The sequence below is a fragment of the Ambystoma mexicanum genome, chromosome 6p (assembly GCF_040938575.1).
Source record: "Ambystoma mexicanum isolate Mex_15411 chromosome 6p, UKY_AmexF1_1, whole genome shotgun sequence".
NCBI lineage: Eukaryota > Metazoa > Chordata > Amphibia > Caudata > Ambystomatidae > Ambystoma > Ambystoma mexicanum.
In genome coordinates, this window is record NC_090935.1 from 19,668,770 (window position 1) to 19,689,229 (window position 20,460).

At 47.5% G+C, this 20,460-nt stretch overlaps 1 protein-coding gene across 4 annotated transcripts in view; it reads right to left on the reverse strand.

Annotated features, from left to right (window-relative positions):
* The window catches only part of LOC138511145 (histone-lysine N-methyltransferase NSD2-like), a 583,237-nt gene that overhangs the window by 531,720 nt on the left and 31,057 nt on the right, over positions 1-20,460 (reverse strand). For all 4 annotated transcript variants that reach the window (XR_011280576.1, XM_069626644.1, XM_069626642.1 and 1 more), the window contains exon 2: positions 20,226-20,360. Coding sequence is in view for 3 of the 4 variants with exons in the window: in XM_069626644.1 (XP_069482745.1) it covers positions 20,226-20,310 (85 nt within the window). In the remaining variant the exon portion in view is untranslated. The remainder of the gene's footprint in view (positions 1-20,225; positions 20,361-20,460) is intronic.

Genomic DNA, 20,460 nt, shown 5'->3' on the forward strand with positions numbered 1-20,460 from the left:
AATACATTTCGAGTTGGGACTCTCTGGACACATTGGCCCTGCATGATAGGCTGGCCAAGGCTCTTGCTCATCCCTCCACTCTTCTGGGCATGCTGTGGGGTAACAGGGACGCGGTACCGAAGGAGGTTCAGCCGGTGGAGATAACCTGTAGGGCCTGGGAGAAGATCAACAGGTGGTTACTATCCTTCCGCATTGTGTGCCTGAACTACCAGTGTATAATGTAATAGGGATTCCACTCACGTTTGAGAGATTGTTTAAGGACCGGTTCCAGGCGCTTGGAATACAAACCCTGTGAGATTTAGTACAGGACGGGCGGTGTTTATTATGGGACGAACTTGTGGCCAGAGGTGGTACGGATGCTTTGACCTTACTTCAGTACTACAGGCTGCGGAGTATTCTTAAGGTTAAATGGCTGGGTTTCCCACAGGCTCCAACTGGCCATGTGCTCTATAGTTTGCTCTGCATCTCTATAGTTTCCCCTGCATCTTCTGTCAAGGTAGGATCTACCTGAGAGAGGGGAGGGTGATGTGTGAGCTCTCATTCAAGACCAAATGGGAGGCTTCTCTTGGGAAGGCATTGGGGGAGGACCAATGGAAGCGCATTTTCACACAAACTCAACATCTCACTGAACGCCCGGTATAGGCCAATTCACTACAAGTATGTACATCAGGCTTACCATTCACCGCTCACTCTTAGTCGATGCTTCCCGAATCATTCATCGGCATGTAAACTGTGTGGGGTTGAGCGGGCTGACCTATCACGTGTGTTGGAGCTGCCCAGGGGTTAGGACTTTCTGGGGGAATATTGAAGAGGCCATGTCGTTGATGTTGCCATCGGTGCAAGTATATTTACCTGAAATGTGGCTTTTAGCGTTGAGGGGGGGTAGCCGCACTGAAAAAAAAAACTCCCGAGTATGGCATCTGTGGTGGCTAGATATCTTGTGGTTAGAGTATGGGGGATGGTGACACCCCACCCCTACTTTTGCTAAATGTTTGAACTGTATGGGCTTATGTGAACGATGGGAAGTCATGTTCGTTTCAACGCTTCCAAGTGCCAGCCGGCCGTTCGACTATTGGGCTCCATATAGACAATATCAAATGGATGGGGCACAGACCATTCACCCCCCTGATACCACACTGGACAGTTAGTAGGAGGAGGAATATAGACGCTGCAGTGGTGGACTACCCTGTGTAGGGGATTGGCAACTTGAGAGAGGGCAGAGGCAGCTCAAGGTGGTTTTAAATGGACACTGCTTGGGTTATGTCTTGGGATGGTGAAGTTGGGAGTCTTGAGGTGGGGGTAAAGGGGTAGGGGGTTGATTGTTCATTCATCTGAGTGTTTGGTTTCTTGAAATAATAAAGAAAGTTTGAAGAAAAAAATATAATAATTATCCAAAACAGGGAGATACAATGGACATTGAACAGCAATCTCACTTCGCTCAACAATGCATTTCATAAAAAAACATACTTTTATAATGAAATTTGGTCATACATGACTTCATACTACATGGCAAATAAGCAAAACCTACAGGGGTTTGTGGTTGGCTAAAAAGAAACATCCAAGTATACTTTCTATAAGGGGTTGGGTTGCGATTGGGTCTCTACAAATCGGGTGGACAACTCATGCCCACCCTTAGTGCAAGTCATCTTCAACTGTTATTAGATACATGGTATATCACTGGCTCTCAAACTATAAGGCCCTTCGTTATATGGCCCTTTTTAGGGAGAATTCTCTGTAAAGCCAATTTCCCAAACCTAGTGAGTCCCCCAGCAGCTTTGCTGGATTTTTGGGGTTTATTTTTCTCTCTCCTGCTAAGTGTGAGATTCTTTTTGCTCCCACTCTTAGACATGATTTGAGGTGTTCCTTTAACTTTCCATGTGTTTTATGGGCTATGGGGTCTTTTACTCCATAGGGTCTCATGTGTTTTTTTGATGTGGGTTACACAGCACCCTCCGTGCTGTAACCCAGGGATGTCGTAGCGACCCCCCAACATAGATTCCATACCCTGGGACTGACTACTGTCTTCCAGGGCATGTAAAGTCACCATTGGCTTTGCTAGTCCCAAATTATGAACAGAAACCAGTACAAACCATCATATTGTGGACGTACTGGTCGGGGCAATTAGATTGCCCCGGGGTCTGTTGTTCAAGGGGGCACGTCTCCGTCCCCCCGGATGGAGTTTTGGCTGGTGGTAGTGGATACTACTTTTTATATTCGACCGCGAATATATCTCTATGGGATTTTCCCATTGTTCGAGGCTACCAACTTTATTTAATTCTTATAGCCTCGAACATGCCGCCGGTTTATTCATTTAATATTAATTCGCCGGTTGGTATTTTTTGCCAGAACTCTATTTTAAAATGGCGTTAGTGTTCTCTTCTGTGACTCCAACCCAAGTCGAGCCCTTTGTTCCACTTTTTGGCGGGCTTCTCCACAGAAGCCTCCAAAAGTGGTGCCACTCTGTCTGGGTACCACAGAGGGTGTGGGAGGGGGTTTAGGCACCCTGGACTGAGTTACCTTGGTAATTCAAGTCGCACTCGTGTGATTGGCCCAAGTGGTGAGCCGGCTGGCTCACCACTTAGCATGTTTGATGGACAGCTAGGCTGAGTGAATGGGGGTGTGCTGCATAAAAGCAGGGCTTTGGGGACTGGAACTTCAGACGTCGCCACTGGGCCTAAAGAATCCGAGGAGGGAGAAGCTGAGCCAGCCTGCAACGACGACACCACCGGTATAATTATATACTTTTACACCCAAGCTCTGGTCAATGTCTGCTTGTGCTACTGTATTTCTGTACCTATTTTGTATGCTCCGTATACTGCCTAACTCTTCTTGAGGGAAGTCTGACTGCTCAACCACAGCTACCAAGTGAATCTGTGTGGTACAGACAGCTACCAAGTGGGTTTACTGCCAAACACCTGTAGTCTTAAATCTTTTGCAGTGGTCCCTAAGGGAACTGCACAGGTTTCTGCATCACAGCCCTTAAAATTGGTTGGCACGCTCATGCCCTTCTGGAACATTAAGCTCACTAGCAGCACGTAAATTCTACCCCAGGTGCCAGGTGGTGGACAGGACGTTACCTGCACACCCAATTAGCACATTATCTCTCCTCACCCATGCCTACTGCCATTAAGATGGTCTTTGAACTTGGCCTTGCAAAGTATCCTTGCTTTTTAGAATATAAGGGAGTGCGAGCATGCGCTTGCTTAGTTCTGGAGTTGCATGCCCAATTTCTATTTCCATCCATAGCCCACATGAGAACAGACCGTAATTCGGCCCATTTTGTAGCATTTAATGGTCTTAAATGAATAAAACTTGGCACTCCTGGTGTTCTTTCTTAGCACCTTAACAAGTGATGACTCAGCTACTCACGTTCACCACCTTCAAGAATCGATAACCAGTTCTTGGCTGCTCCAGTCCTTGATTCCATGCCAGACAGCCCTTCTCGGTTCTTCCACGATTCCAGCTTCTTTGCAGTTACACAGCCCTCAGCTCTTCTCCATGGGTTTGAGCTTACTAAAGGTGTGACACAGATGTCCAGCTTCTATCCACTACGTATAGCTAGTGTCAATGATCACTTAATCTACTTTCGTTACTCCTTCTGTACAGTTATTGAACAGGTTTCATTTTCTGCAGTGCTCTCCACATGTGCAATTTCATTTTGCGTGACAATTTACTCGACTCTTTACTTCGTCACTAGATTCTATAAAGTCCATAGATTCTCTTCTTCAGCCAGTCTTCTCAGTGCATCACCCTCGTCTCTTGTGACGTCACCAACTTCTTTCATTCTTCACATTCCTTCGGGACCTCTTTCATGAGATTGTCATCTCTTCAGGGATACATTAGATAAGGTTTTCTTAGTGGACACTCTGTGCCTATTCCGCAGAGAGTCTTTGAGGAAACTCGCTGGTGTAAGCATGGTGGGAAGGGGGCGGGACTTCCTGCATGGACACTTGGCTGCTCCTCTACAACATGGACAGGCTACCTTTCTATAGGAAGACAGCAATTCTTAGACAAGAGCAGTTTGCTCATGGATGGGAAGAATACGGCATCATTAAGAGGCTATGATCGATAATCTGGCGTATTCATGGTTTGACCCAAACGACAATGAGCAGCATCTGCAATGTCCAACACATGATATAGCATTTATAACGCGCCTATACATAAGTGATTCAAGGAGCGGCAAGGGAGGTGAAGACAGAGACAATGGTCCTACTAGGCTGAGTGTCATTCAGATGTCTAGTGCTGGTGGGGACTGTAGCCATACAGAAAACAGTCCCAAGTGCAGGAATTGCCAGGGAGGCAGTGCAAGAGTGCAACTTGCGGGGAAGGGGACCTGGGCCCGAGATCAGAGGGTGCCCAGGTAACCAGTGCAGGTTCAGTCAGGAGTTCAGCAGGGAGAGGAGGAGAGAAAGCAGAAGCAAAGAGGAAGGTTTTGAGGCGTTTCTGGAACCGGCAATGGTTTTCAAGTTTCAGGGAGGCTGTTCCAGAGGGAGGCCCCAGCCGAAGAGAGAGCGACCACCAACACGTTGCTTGGAGAAGCAACTGACCCCCGAGGGAGTTGGAGGCGGATGAGCGAAGAACTCGAGAAGGAAGATATTTAGGAAGAGAGAGTTGAAGCTATTGAGGCCCCAGACCCCAGAAGGCCTGTGGACAGTGCAGAGGGTTTTGAACTTAATCCTCGCAGCCACTGGGAGCCAGTGCAGAGGTTTCAGTCCTGGAGAGATACTATCACTGGGCTTGAGGCCACGGTCAAATCTCGCAGTCCTGTTCTGATGAGTTGCAGGGGGCAGAGTAGAAGCAGGCAGATTTAGAAAGAGGCTGTTGCAATAGTCCAGCCTAGAGAGAACCAGGGCTCTGGAGACACTGACCTTCTGGGGAAAGGAATACCACCTCTGAGGGGGTACAGCTGGTAGTGCGACTTCTTAGAGACAGATCTGAGCAGAGAAGGAGTGTGTGGAGTCGAAGATGACCCAGAGGTTTTTGGCCTCGAAGGTGGAACCAGGAAGAGGGCCAAGAGAGGCCGGCCAGAGAGTGAAAGGAAAGGAGGGGGTGGGAGTGCCGATGAGGAGAATCTCAGTCTTACTGGTATTGAAGCGGAGCTCGTTGGCGGTACACGACTCCTGGATAGCAGACAGACAGAGATGAGAGACTGAGAAGAGGTGGCCGAAGGTAGCATGAAAATGAGCCGAGAGTCATCCGCATAGCACTCAAAGTTGGGGCACAGAGCGGCAAGGCAGTGGGAAAGAAGTGCCAGGTATTGGTTGAACAGCCAGGGAGAGAGGTTAGACCCCTGGGGGACACCACAGGTAGAGATAGAGGAGAGGAAGCTCCCAAGTTGGACCTGGGCGGGCTGATCAGGGATGAAAGAAGTCAGCCATGCCAGTAACTGACCGGTGATACCCAGGTCATCACGGAGACGGTTGAGCAGGATAGCATGGTTAACCATGTCAAAGGCAGAAGAGATGAAGTAAGATGAGGACACAGGGGGTGTTGGAATCAAGGTTGGAGAGCAGGTCTTCAGATTTTCAGGAGAGCAGTTTCCATGCTTTTGGCAGCTCTGAAGCCAGACTGATGGTCATGGAGACAACCAACAGATTCAGGGTGAAGTTTAAGCTGGGAGATGGCCAGCTTTTCCAGGGGTTTGCCCATGAAGGGAGGGATGGGAAATTTGGCGATAGTTAGCAGGGCAGGATGGGTCAGAAGAGAGTTTCTTAATAAGAGGGTGCACAAGGGAGTGCTTCATGAGGGATGGGAAGACTCCAGTGGCAAAGGAGTGGTTGCAGGAGTCAGGGAGTCAATGTGGTCCTTGATGGTTTTTTGAAGAACAGGGATTAACCCGTTTTGACGAGACTGTTAGACAAGATTGTATGCAGTACCCTTTGGGTGCACTACAACAACCCTGACCTCCTGGCAATAACCACCAAACCTTACACAGGTTGGTATTGGGGCTGAGCAGCCAGGCTCATCTCAAGAGGGATCAATGTGAGTTGCAGGCAAGTTACATAGATTTGCAGTGACAAGTATTCAAATAAACACACACACACACACACACACACACACACACAAGGTTTCTTGAATAAACAATTGTTCAGTCAGTTAGGGTACGTCTTCTTCAGAAGGGAGCAATATAAAAGTAACACTCAAATACACTTCATAACAAACACTTCATATTCTAAAATCAGTGAGGACCCCTTTTGGGATGGCCCACAGACATCCTACATCCTCAGGTGACATCAATAGCTAGGGTGCTGGGGACATGAATATCCTACTGTTGCATTTAGAATTGGTCAAAGGAAAAGGTTATTAGAACATACAAAAGATCACAAATATTCTTAAGCAGGCAAAAACGTTTGCATCCCCTCTCCAAAGCAGTGTCATTCAGAACAACAGGTTAAGCCAAAGTCTATGGGCAAAAGTCTACATGGGCTGAAGCACTTCTGGTAGGTAAGTAGAAAAGTCTTTGCACAATGTTTTCGAAGTCTTTGAGGAAAAGAAGAAGCAATGTAGGGTCACAAGCCGGACTTGTGAGTAGTAGAAGATGCAAGCAACTCTGCATTAAGAAGTTCTCTCAGACTTTGATGTAAATTTGTATCGAAGAAAAAGTGCAGCAGATGACTTCTGTTCCTGTGCAGCTCTGAAGGTCTCACTGTTCCTGGGCCTCAGTCATGGGGACAAGAGGGAAGACTTCTGGGGACTCCTGCACTGAAATGGGACGGTCACTGCTTGCAACTGGCAATCTTTCCAATAAGTGGCACGTCAGTGTTTCAGCTCCTCACGACTACTGCAAATAGCAACAATGTGGTTCCTGGCTGTCGAGATGGACTTTCCTTGCTTCTGGGGTCCCGCACTCTGTTGAGGGGGGGCTCAGGCTCCATCAGTCCTGCTTTCTGGGAGTCTGGAGGAACTTCCTGGAGCTCTTGGCCAACTTAAAAGCCACACACACAATCTGGTGTTCCTCTCCCTGGCTATTCAGTTCCAGCAGCAACTCTGGAAATGCAACCAGCTCTGAGAGAATGTCCAGGTGGCTTACTTTGGAGTCGATTGGTCCCACTAACCCAAAGGGAGAAGTCGTACTTGAAGGCACTTCTCTGTTGATACGAATTTGGAGTTTCAGCAGAGCTTCACCGGGCAAACCAATGGTCCAGAAGTTGCAGCAGACGTCCTCAAGCTCTTCAGTTCCTTCGTCCAGTGGGCGACTGCCTTCCTAGCCAAAAGCCTTGACTTTTATTCAGTTCTCTCCCATTCATTCCAGCCTAGCTACCACTCACCCAGCAGGGTGGCTGTACTTGCCAGACAGTCAGCCGGCCAATCACTACAGAGTGCATTCCTGTCTCCTAGGAGACAGCGCAGGGAGTTTTGGGCACCTCCCTCACTTCCTGCCCAACCCAGACACACTGGAGCCAGAGGCAGTCTTCATTCGTGAATCCTGCCAAAGGCAAAGCGAACAATGGGACCAAACCTGGTTTGGCGCGCAGATCTCAAGAAGGACCTTTCCCCAAAAATGGCGAAAAAGAAGCCCAGGCCTTTTTGATTAAAATGGAGAAAAATGAAGACCAGAGCCATTTTGATAAAAATGGCACTCTTGGGTGGTTTACTGAAGCTGCAAGCGCAACCTGCAGTAAACTCACACCATGGTAGTTAAAAGTAAACCACTGCCACCAGCCATTAAATGTTACATAATAAGCTAGACAAAGGGGATACTAAGTAACCCCTCCAGCACCCCATTGTAAGATAGTGTGCGTTGGGTGTAGAAATGTACAAATGTAAGTAAAGTCAATTTCAATCTACTGCTCTGGAAAACCGTTTATCCCAGAGAAGGTATTTAAACCTTGGGGAAATCTGGAAGACTTCCCTTTGTCACTGCACTGAAGGTGCTGTGTAACACAATGTAAAAGATGATGCCTATGGAGTGTGTGGCTCCACAACCAAAAGAAAAAGTTTACAAAATCACATTAGAATACGAGAGAGTAAGAAAAAGGGTCTCGCTATGTCCTGGCTAAAAAAAAAAAAAAACAAGCCCTCAAATCCAGCAAAGTTACAGGGGGTCTCTAAGGTGGAGGGAATTCGCACATTTCTGAGAATTCTCCTCAACACTGATCGATCAGACTTATCTATAAACCTTGTCTGGGGAGAACAGGGGAAAGGCAGAGAAGGAGGGAGGAGAGGTGGCCGAAGAAGGGCCAGAGGAACAGCAGGGAGTAGAGGGGGGGGGGGGGGAAGAGGAAGAGAGGACAGGATGTCCTGAGTCTTAGAGATGAAATGAGAAGCCAGAACTGTGCAGAGGACCTGGGAATAGACAGGAGAGGTAGAGACTACATCCAGGTGGATGTTAAAGTCACCAAGGAGGAGGAGTTGAGTGGTCGAGGCGCGGAGGGAAGAGGAAAGGTCCGCCCATTCAGAGAGGAAGGAGGAGATCAGACTAGGTGGCCGATAGCCACAGTAAGGGAATGGCTAGGAAAGACCCTGCAGACTAGGCATTCGAAAGAGGAGTAGGCCTGCGAAGGAATGGCGGAGGCAGGAATCCACTCACGCAAGATCATGGCTACACCTCATCCGGAACGGTTGGACCTGGGTGCGGAGAGGATCTTGTAGCCATGAGGGAGTAGAGTGTCAAAGCTTGCGACAGAGCTGGCCGTGAACCATGTCTCGGTGAGACTGCGGTCATCGAGGTAAAGTTCCTCAAAGAGGCAGCAGATTTCAGAGGAGTGTTTGACAGCTGAGCGAGAGGTAAGAGTGGCAATATGGAGAAGGTTGCCATACCTGAAAGACTTCCGGGGAGGGGGTACTGATCAGAGGTGGTGCAGAAGAAGCCCAACGGTGGGAAGAGGGGTGGGTGACAGCAGAGGAAGGAGGAGAGGGCAAGGTAGCCAAGGAGGAGACAGTAGGGGAAGGCGAGGGAGCCGTGGACGTGGGGAGTGGGGGGGGGGGGGCACAGCAGGGGGAGAAAGGAAATTGATAAGGCACGGAAAGCGCCCATCAAAAGAGGAGAAGGTTGGCTTGGGGCCTTCGACCAAGATGGTACCATTCAAGTATACATTAATGATGACCGTAGAGGATCGGAAGAAGGTCCTCCCACCGGGTGCCACCATTAATGGGAGAGAGCAGAGACCCTATGTAGAGTCCATAGGTCTGGCGAGGGAACAACAAAGGATGTCAGTGAAGGTTTGCCTGGAGGAGGCACTGGTATAGGTGTCAGCGATAGGGATGCCTGGGATGGAAACCAGGATGTCCTTTTTAAACTTCCTCCTACCCGATTCAGTGAGGAGAGCAGGCCAGTCGATAGAGAAACAGATAGAAACAGAAAAGATAGGAGAGAGAGCGCACCATAGAGTAGGTAGGGAGAGAAGAGGCAGGGAGTGGGAAGGGGTAGGGGAGACCACTAAGGAAGGACACAGGACAGGGAGCATCAGACAGGACTGAGATGAGACAAGTTGACAATTGGACAATACAGGCGCTTATATAGTGGTAGACTGTTCGCTAGTTGGGTGCTTTGCTAGGAAACAAGCTCCACAATGTCACCACTTATCCAATGCAGTATTAGAACAGGGGGAAGAACACAACTACGTTTTGAGAGTCCTGTATAGTGGAGAAAGGCCTAGGTTTCCCAATGCAATTTTTAAACAGCTCCACAATGCAATTTTAAAACTGGGGAAGAACACACCCAAGTTTGAGAATCTGCTAAAAGGATAGGTATGCGGGGTAGAGTGAGTTTCTATACCTAGCCCGGGCTACTCCTACCTTCCTAAGTCACTGCTAGTCGACGGTAGGCCACTGGCTTCCCCTGCTGACACCTGCAGACACTGGCTGGAGCAGCCTCAGTTGGAGCCGCCCTTTGCCTAGGGGCCCTTAGCCGCAGGGGCTGCCCAGGGAGGGTCAGTAAAAGCAAGCAAGGCTGCTAATCAGGGGAGGTGGGTGGTTAGGGAGGCGGGAGGGAAGACAAAAGGGAAGTGAATGCAGGGGGTAGGGAAGCAAGAGGGAGACTAATGACACTCGCAGCGTGGAGAATGAGCCACAGACAAAAATTATTTTGAAGCCAGGGAGGGGCTTTGCAGAAACACTGTTCTCACCTGCATGCAGCAGAGCGTCGAGTAAAAGAAGGCTGGCATGCCCTATTCCAGCTGTAGATAGCACAGCAGGAATTCCTGCATTAGACCTACGTGTAGACCTCTGGCAGGAACACCAAGGAGGAAACTGACTGGCCATGAAAGACTCACAAGGACAAACTATCGGATGTCTTTGGTCCCTTAAACACGAGTGCCAGCACCCAGTTGCCGCCTGTATCCACAGATTGGCCAGGGTTGATTCCATTCTAAAAGACTGGCCATCAGGCTGGATTGCAAGTTTGGTGACTCAGCCTCTGCTGATACAGGGCCCTCAAGTGGGGGGGGCGGGGGGGGCTTACCGCTTAAGCATGCTTTTATCAGTAAGCTGAACACACATTTGACAAGTCACCATTTGGGATCAGGCACAGTTTAATAGGAGATTGGTTTCCTCTAAGATCAGTCAAGTACTCCAAGGAAATCATCCTTAAGGATTCAGCAAGGAAACAAGAAAGGGAGGAACAAGGAAACAAAATGTTCGAGCTGTGTTATACCGGAGGACATTCGACAAACTTTGGCTTTGCCAACAGATCAAGAATAAAAGTGATTCACCTTCGGACATGAACTTCAATCAATATCAACCTCAAAGACATTTTCCTCAGGTCATGCAGGCCCTCGTGCAAAATCACATTTGCACGAGGGCCTGCATGACCCCCAGTTATTCACTGAGCATCTAAAACTGGCAATAATTTAAGGCCGGTTTTTCATGACTAGTCACTTCATGTTTCAGTCCAGAGATGCACTTCTCTGCCAGCTGCATTTGGCAGTGGGCCTTTTACAAGTCCTTGTTTTTTGCCAAAATGGGGGTGATCTGCCACTGGGGGTGTTACTGCAGAATACTCGGATTAGCATTCCAGGACTTTGTCGGGTAGTAGTCTAGGTTCCTCTGCCTTCCTTCCACAGCAATAGGATCTACTCCCAAACGTACCTCAAACAGTGGATCTGCACTAGAGTAGAGGGCCTTGCACCAATACCCTGCTTATTCACAGAGGGATTCCATGCTACCTCTATCTCAAGAGGGCGGGACAGCACGGAGTTGGTGGCTCCATCACATGGACGCCGAGAACAGTACAGCAATCTTTGCATCTGTGCCAAACGGATTTGTATTTTCGGATACGGGCAATATGGGGTAGGCAGCATGTAACAGCATACCCCAGACTGACAACGTTAGGCACAGATACAAAAGGCACATTTGTTGTTGGAAATTTATGCTAGGTTATTCGGCAATAAAAAGCCTTACCAGGAAGTTCCAAGGGTCTTGAGTTGGATGCCAGATCTGCAGGTTTTAGTGCCAGGTGCTTCTCTTCAGAGCTGCAGCAGCAAGCAAGCGTACGTTTCCCTTGGTTCCCAACCATCATGAGCGTAAATCAGTTTTAGCAGTCAGGCTAATTCATTACGAAGGACATTCCAGGTATTCTGGAACATTCTAAAAGTTGCCCAGTCAAGCTACATCCCCCCCCCCCATCATCTCCCCCCCATTCCCCCCCATATCCCCATCATCCCCCATTCCCCCCCATCCCAGCAATATTGAGCATCAAAGAATTAAAACGCATCATAGACTAGATGATCGAGGTGGTGTGCAGAGGATCTCCATCCCCGCCAATGTGATAGCCTAATCATACATTCGAACAGAAGTGCTACAGGACTATAACGGTGGCTTGGGGCCACCATTTCTGCACAGCATCCAGTTAGTGACTAGTATCATTTGGGCAAAGATGCTCTGCTATAAAGAGGAGTGAAATCCCCATGACCTCTGCAGGCCATGTAACTAGTTCAAGGATATCAATGTTGTTCCCGATTAGTGTGCCAACTGCCCGGGCCACTCCAAAATCTCTAGAAGACCCAGTTGACCAAAATAACCAGTATGGGTCTTAATTCCTTAAGCAGAGTTGCAAGCTTTAAAGCCTTTGGCATAACAGGTAGTGCAGTTTTCTTCTTGCCCAGACTCGTCAATGTATTTCTTCTATTTTCTGTGCAGCTTCGTTGAACCAAAAAAAAAAAAAAAAATAATAAGGGAGGAAAAAAAATAAATAAAAGTGAAGTGAAATGTTTAAAAGAATAAGAAAACAGAACGTCCCTTAAATAAAAAATTCAAACATTAAAATGCATTCTTTGCCCCTTGAATAAACAGCTTCCCCTCCTGGAGTCTCCTCCCGTTAACAATCATTTTCCATTTTTTGGAGCCCATACCAAGGGGTTGGGAGAAGGCTAAGGTTCCCAAGACTCATTCCGGATGCATCTTAGAGGGCGGCCAACTAGCATACCATTTGTCCTTTCAAAATCGTATTGCAAACCCTTGGAGCATTCAGCCGCTGTGGCCGTGAGTTACCTTCAAACTGGTGTCAAATACCCCTTCCGTCATCGAAATTAAATGGATTATCCAGGCTACTATGAACCCAATATTCAAGAAAGAGCAATATCATCTGCTTGCTCTGCTCCTCTGCGCCACCTTCACACACCGCCCCATGGAAATAATCCAGGGGCATCTTCTTGAGGGGCTCTTTGGTTTAGTATTGCTGGTTTTCAATTCTTCCCGGGCAAGTTCTATTCTAAAGTTGCTTCATGAGCTATATCCCGGCAGCAAAAGGAGGGAGAAGAGGGACCCCGCATGTGCGGCTTCACTATTAGCAGACTGGAGCGTGTTTTCATTGGTTCTAGAGTCTATGCATTTTGCATTGACTGCTGCTTCCAAAAGTAATGATTTTGGTATTAAGAGTTAAATCTAAGTTGCAAACTACAAGCCAGCCCTAAACCGTCACTTGCACCCCATAATTCCACACATACGTGTCAAGTGCTATTCAGGCACCCTGATTTAAGTAGAATTGCCTCGGTCTCCAATACAATATGCGTTCTCCCCCAGTCGCCCCCCCCAACTGGAATAAGTTACAGGAAAGACTGTCCTACTCCAGTGTACACTTTATTAAGGACAAAAAAAACAGTACTGATCAGAGGGGGATCTATTCTACTTTAAAAAGAACATGGCAGCTGAAACCAGTGGGATGCAGCATTAATCATCAAATAAAGTCTATTTGGAAAAACAGTTCCATCAAACTCGGTGCATACACTGAAGTTACAATGAAGACATTCCATAGTATGAATAAAAACCATTAAAAACCTGCATCTTCGCTCTTACAAACACCAACAAGTTCCATAAGGTGCCTCTGTCCGACAGTTTGTAAATCACATAAAAAGACAGCGGCAACCCCAAAGACTGGCCAGTCCTCGATATGCAGCATTTAATGTGATGCCACACATTGGAAATTGGGGGCGGGGGTTGAGAAATCAAGAGCGGGTAGATGCTGTGTGGACAGCCCCAATCACTCAAACATGCAGGACACAGAACAACGCATTCCAGGGGGCGCTGGGGGGCCCCATCTATTAGCCAGCCATAAAGGGTCCCTTGCCACAATTCTACACACACCTTAATTTACTCGCCAAGAGTAAATTGTTACTAGCCAACCGAGATCGATTCCACCCCATGAATGTGGATGGGGCATGCTGGGAGAGGATCTAGGCGATCAGGAAGAGAGCTCATGAACGCTTTGAAAGCTAGCAGAGGCCAAGTATCCGGACTAAATCAGAGTCCGGTCAGTACTCCTGGCGGAGTGGTTCGATTGAATACTTAGCCTCTGCCAGGAGAGCAGCAATCGAACCACTCCGCCATGAGTACTGACCGGACACTTAGCCTCTGCTAGGAGAGCAGCAATCGAGCCACTCTGCCATGAGGACTGGCCGGACTCTGATTTAGTCTGGATACTTAGCCGCTGCCAGGAGAGAGCAGCAGACTAAATCAGAGTCCGCCAGTACTCATGGCGGAGTGGCTCGATTGCTGCTCTCCTGATGTCATTTTTTTGGTTCCGTTTCTTCCACATGTTCAAATGCACATTGAAGAATCTACAAGTTTTAGAAATGTGAGTTCCGTAAAAAATATAAGATCTTGTCGCTGAGGTTCAGTGTAGAGTGTGCGTCTCCTGACCAGTAACCTTTTAGCAGTGAAATTGTTTTCCACACGCCCTGTTAAAATTAACAAAGCATGCTTTCAGTTCCACAGCATACTTCAGGTTCCATTTGGATTCAAGATTAATCTACTCCATTTTGAATCTCTAGTGGGAACTTGAACGACAGGATTTGATCCTGCGTCTGCAGAGATGGACACAGGTTTCTCTAACCCCAGCTCAAGCCAGTGCTCATTAAATTCACCAGTGTCTGCTTATTGTGAGGGACTAAGGTTACGGCCTAAGGTGACAGCCTAAAGCAGTCAACTAATGAGTAAGGCCCTATCCTGTCTGCACCTCAGCTGCAGCTCATTTCCCCAGGGCAGGAACCCTGCCCCACTCCGCAACACTGCGCTGCCCACGGAGTTTGTGTGCTGCAGGGGCTGCTGGACTTCAGCCCAGCAGCTCTGCATTTGCACTCCCGACTACAGAGCGTATTACCCGCGATCTGCCTTCTGTGGCATTATCCATTGTTGCTTTTGATCACCTGCAACTGATTCCAGCATGGTATGAAGCGCCCCTTGGCCTCCAACCACCACAAGGAGCTGGAGCCGATTTCCCAGATCCCTAAAATGGTCGCCGCCCTGCTCCCGCAATATTTATCTTGGTTGCCTAGCAACCGCTGTGCGACGAGTTCAAAGTTTGCACGGTCATCCGTAGGCGGAAGCCGACCCACCCTGACAAAGGCCCACGAGTAAGGCCCTATCCTGTTAGCACCGGTCCGCACCGGCAGTACGGCGCGTGACACTTCTCCACTACCCCTTCTCATAAAGGGTGTCAAACAGAGGTACGACAGCTATCTACCAACCATCTTGCACCTCAATTCCCCGAACACTCCCTAGACCACTGGTAAATCCTTCTGCGTTTTTATTCACTCATGCTGTCAGCACCCATACCCGGTCCCTGAGCACCATGTTGTTTATACACTAACTGCGTCATTACGTGTGCCTGCAAGCATGATTCCTGACTACTAGCCGCAATTCAAATATGCTATGAAGTAGTTCCATTGTTGTATCTGGACTTGTTGCACTAGCGTGCCTTGTTCTTTCTCGTAGCCTGCTTACTCTGCTTTTACAACCACTGCTTAATCATACCAAATACACTACTTCTGCGCTGCTAGCTTCATTGATATAACAACTTGCCATGTATATTCTGTTATGCCATGTACCTTTGCATAATGTATTGCAGCTTCCCCTTGCAGTTCTAGATCTGTGCACTGGCACGGTTGCGACTTAAAGTTACCCATCGTGTCAATTGCTCTTAGCACTACTGTCTCCTATTGCACTACTCCTGCGACTGTCTGCGCACCAACTCTAGCACGCACATACAGGCAATTGTGTCTATGCTTCTAGAATGGTCTGCCTCCTACTATGTAGCACTGTGTGTGCATAAATAATAATAGCGACCGTGTTACTTACCTCAGGACTTTGCAGTAATGCCACGCTTCTTTCACCCTGTCCAGAACTAGCCACCCTATAGTACATCTGCAATTTGCTATGCGGCTCCACCCCTTTGTTGCCCGCCGCCTCCTTGCACACTGGGCCTTGGCTACCTCCCTGACCTGCACTTACAATTCACTGCGCAACATCACATCAGAGACTCACCTTTATTATCCTACTACCATGTCTCCGGCTTTGACCTAGTTACCAAACCACTGGCTCACCATAACACCACACCCATCTTGCCTTCTACACCTACACACTATCACCCAAAATTCTAACCTTCCTCACACTACTAATCCGTACCTCAACTCTCCCGCCTTATGGCTTCAGCACTTTGGGTGTGGGTTTAGTTGGAATCACCCTTGCTTGAGAAACCACCGATTAGGAACTAGATTCCTCCACACACCACAACCTTATACTACCCACCAGCGAACAAACACTATCCAGCCTCAGACTGCCCAGGTACAACCTGACAACCTCAAGACCTCTTAAAAATGAGGTGAAGGGCTCCCTCATCAATGCCAGACCCCTCCCGGTCCACGGCCTTGACATCGCAGATCTCATTACCACACAAAACCTTGACTTTATCGGCATCAAGGAAACGTGGCTACATGCAGCCTCAGCTCCTCTATTGGCATTGGCCATCCCCGACGGATACTCCATTATTATAAGTGATCGCAACTCCAAGCTTTCTAAAGGAAGTGGTGTTGCATTTATCCACAAAGATGACAACAATATGAGATTGATTCCCAACACACAATTTAGTTCTGCCGAGTCCCCTTCAGTCAAACTTGCTCGGTCCCACAATAACCCAGCTACCTTGCACCTCATCTATAGACCTCCAGGCCCTCTCTACATCCTCGAAAAACATCATGACCATCCTTGGCGACACTAAACCCAACTCCCAAGTTCTCGGACTACTGGATCCTAACGACCCCCATGCCGGAGTGATTGCTAGCAATATTTCAAACCTAGGATTCTCTCATTGCATTCTCGAACCTACCCATTCCAAAGGGAGGACGCTCGATTGAATCGCAGACTTAAAGTGCAACATGCAAATTGGCTCCAATGACCCCTGGGTTTGGCCAGACTACCACATTATCTTTAACATACCCGCCAATGATCCACGCACCAAACCTAATATCGCACCTTCCATCCCTACAAGAAACAAAGAGGACATTACTAAGGACAAACTACTCCCCCTCATCCGGCCAAAACCTAATAATCGTGCCTTCTCACATGATGACCCATCGGTCTTGGTGGACATCTTCAACCAAACTCTGCTTAAAACTATTAACACCATAGCACCTCTCAAATCTAGGAAACACAAACAGCCCGCCCATCTCAATTCCTGGTTCACTCCACATCTCAGAACACTACGTAAAGAAAAACGGAACGCTGAAGCACTCTGGAAAAGTCATCCTTGCGGGGCTAATAAAGACAACCTCATTATGGTATCACTCAACTACAAGGAAGCAATTGTACAAGCTAAAAAAAAAAAAAAAGAGACGTACAACCAACGTATCTCACAAGCAGAATCTAATACAAAAGGAGCTATTTAAAATACTTAAAGAATTAGAACACCCCCTCCTCCATCCCCGTTACATGTAATGAGGACAGTACATGGTGTGACAACATTCAAAAAGCCCTCCTTACTAAAATATCCACCTTACAGTCTAAAATCAATGCTAAGCAAAATTGCCTTCAAACCATCTCCCAAACTAAATTTGCGACTAATAAGCCCAAAACTCCCATATTCACGCATACTACATTTAGCTTTGCTCCTCTCACCATCGCCGAGGTAGAAAGCATCATTAGTAAACTAAACGGTCCAATTTGTCAGGGTGACTCCTGTCCTGCCCCCATCATCAAGGAATCTGCGCATGAACTTGCCCCTTTCATCACCACCTTTATCAACTCCTCATTCCACTCGGGCATTGTTCCGAATAACTTCAAGGATGCATGGGTCATCCCACTGCTAAAAAATAAAATTCAAAAAACCTACGTTGGACCCCAGCATTCCCACCAATTACAGGCCCATCACCACAGTCCCATTCTTATTGAAAATCTTGGACAGGGCAGCGTATATATAGATTCAGAAGTATCTAAAAATCAACAATCTTCGTGGCACAAGGCAATCTGGTTTCCGACCTAAACACGGGACGGAAACAGCCCGATTAGATCTTAAAACTCAAATTGAGGACCTAAAATGGCCTTATTATTACTCCGATTTATCGGCAGCATTCGATTTGGTCAACCATCAAATCCTCTGTTACTTGAAATCAGCGGCCCACTTCGCTGAAAAAGCCACCAAATGGATCAGCTCCTTCCTGGATAACAGACAGATGAGGGTATTCTCGCCTACTGCCTCGGCAGAGCCTACACCGGTGCCTTGCGGGGTGCCTCAAGGTTCTTGCGTCTCACCAACGCTCTAACTTTTTCACCAACCTCTGCTCGATGTACTTGATTATCTAGGTGTCACCTATACTAACTATGCTGATGACACCCAGATACTCATTCCCATCACAGGGGACTATATAGTGGACTCAAAAGCCCTGAACGACATCCATCAAGTCATCCAAGCCTGGATGGCCCATCATGAGCTCTGTCTCAATGATGACAAGACATAGCTCCTCATCCTGGGCTCCCAACACTGACTGAACAGACGTGGCCCTCTTTCAAAATCTTCAACATTAATGGCAACTCCATTAAAGTCTTCACTGACACCAAAACATTAGGAATCTACCTTGACTCCACCTTATCACTTAAACTAACACTGTTGTCTCGGCATCCGCTTACACATGTAAGCTTATCACAGCATGCCACCCCTTCCTAACCACACAGAACTGCACCACCTTGGCCAGGACATTGGTTATATCAAAACTTGACTACTGTAATGCCTTATATCTAGGGACCAACCAACGCAACCTTAAGCTCCAGGTTACCCAAAATAATGCCATCAGAGCTGCCCTCAACATCACCAGACCCTCATACATCTCCGAAACAAGGAGAAGTCTACACTGGCTCTCAGTAACAAAGAATTTCTCTGAAATCTTACCCTCACACACAAATGTCTTAACAATCAGGCCCCCCCCCTTATCTATCTTGCATCCCGCTTCTCTCATTACTCGCCTACCCAGCTACTCAGATCGGCACAAGCACACTGCCTGACCATCCTTAGATACAAACTGCAGAAAGCCAGGGGTGCAAGCTTCCCAGTCCTCGCCTCCAAATTATGGAACTCGAATCCATTAACTATGAGATCCGAACACACTCTGTCCCTATTCAAACAAAAAGCCAAATTTGGTTATCCACTACACAAGCCTAACTCCTTTCACCACCTCTACCTCTACCTTAGGCCCTTTCAGCTCGCTACCTGCCTAGCGTTTGTATTTAAGTTTCATGCTAACTGTAGATATTGCTGCATATTATATACTGTGTATATATAGCGCTCACCTTACATTGTTAACTTACTTTTATTGTATTTCCTGTACACTGTTTTTGTTCCTGCTAACCAACCATTACTGTTTTGTACCTTTATTGTGCCAAGATATGAGCCGGATGCCCTTGGGCCTGGTGCGCTATACAAATAAATGAAATACACATCACATCAGATCTGCCAACTCAAACATGCTTGAGGTACCTAGATTTAAACGATCCTCTGCGGGAGGAACTAGTTTCCCCAGTTAAAGCTGTGCAATCTTGGAACACACTGCCACCTGACCTCAGACAACCACAACCCTACGCCACATTTAGACTTAATGTACTGAAAAGGCTTCGCACCAACGACTCATAGCTACCCCTACCCCTCTCACGGCCTCTCTACCCACCTGACACATCCTAGGCACTGCATATGTCAACTACTGAAACCATGGTATCTGACTCTGCACTCCTTGAGGCCCACCCTCTGAATGTACGCAATGTTAATACTGTAATATATATATATATATCCTCTATACCTACTGACAGGTAATTTCTTTCTGTAATGTATACATGTATGTATTTGCACGGAATTGCCCATGACAGGCATCACAACTAAGCTTTGAGACATCTTGTACTGCTGCGCCCAGCTACCCACGGGTTTGGTGCGCATTATCAAATCAATAAACAAATACTAATAATGTCTTCAAGGAGAATGTGTCCCAACTACTAACAGATGCGTGGATTTCACTGTCTGGCCAATGAATTCAGTGGAATGAACAGAGGTTCAGACACTGGCGGATGCTGTCAATTGACAACTTAAAGCAGGCCAAGAAATAAGAGTAGGTGGAAGCGGCAGAGAGATTTCCATAGTGAAGTTAATGAATGTACGGAGCAGCTGCCAGCAGAGCCAGGGGAGACACAAATACTACAATGAAGTTAAAAGGCAAAGGTCTGACTCAAAGGAACAATACAACAGAACACTTCAGATCTGCGCGGCCAGGACAGTCAAGAAAGAAGCAGGGCTGAAGCACTAGGAGAGGAGAGGCAAAGAGGATAGGTGGCGAGGATCAGGAGACAGAATGGAGGCAGGCTTGAAAAGGAAGAAGGAAACAAACATGCAAACACACACAGACCAGAACATTACAAATTCTGATCCAAGGTATGCAAGAGTGTTAGATCATGGGCTCTCCCGTACACACAGCTGAGGCACCCACCCTATGCAAACCCACCCAACATCTCATGCAAGTTAAATTCATAAAACCAACCTTTAACCAGCAACTTCAAAGCTCGGTCGTTCTTCTTCAGTGTCACCTTACACATCTTCTTGCAATTTTCTTTTAAAGGGTCCATGGTACCACAGCGTGGAGAGACTGCAGCATCAAATGTAACCCGCAAACAACCTGCAACCACAGAGCATAAGTAGCAGACATTGAGCCACTTCTATACAATGCAATAGAGTAAGCGCAAGCATGATCCCCAGCCTGCCCATCTAAAATCCAG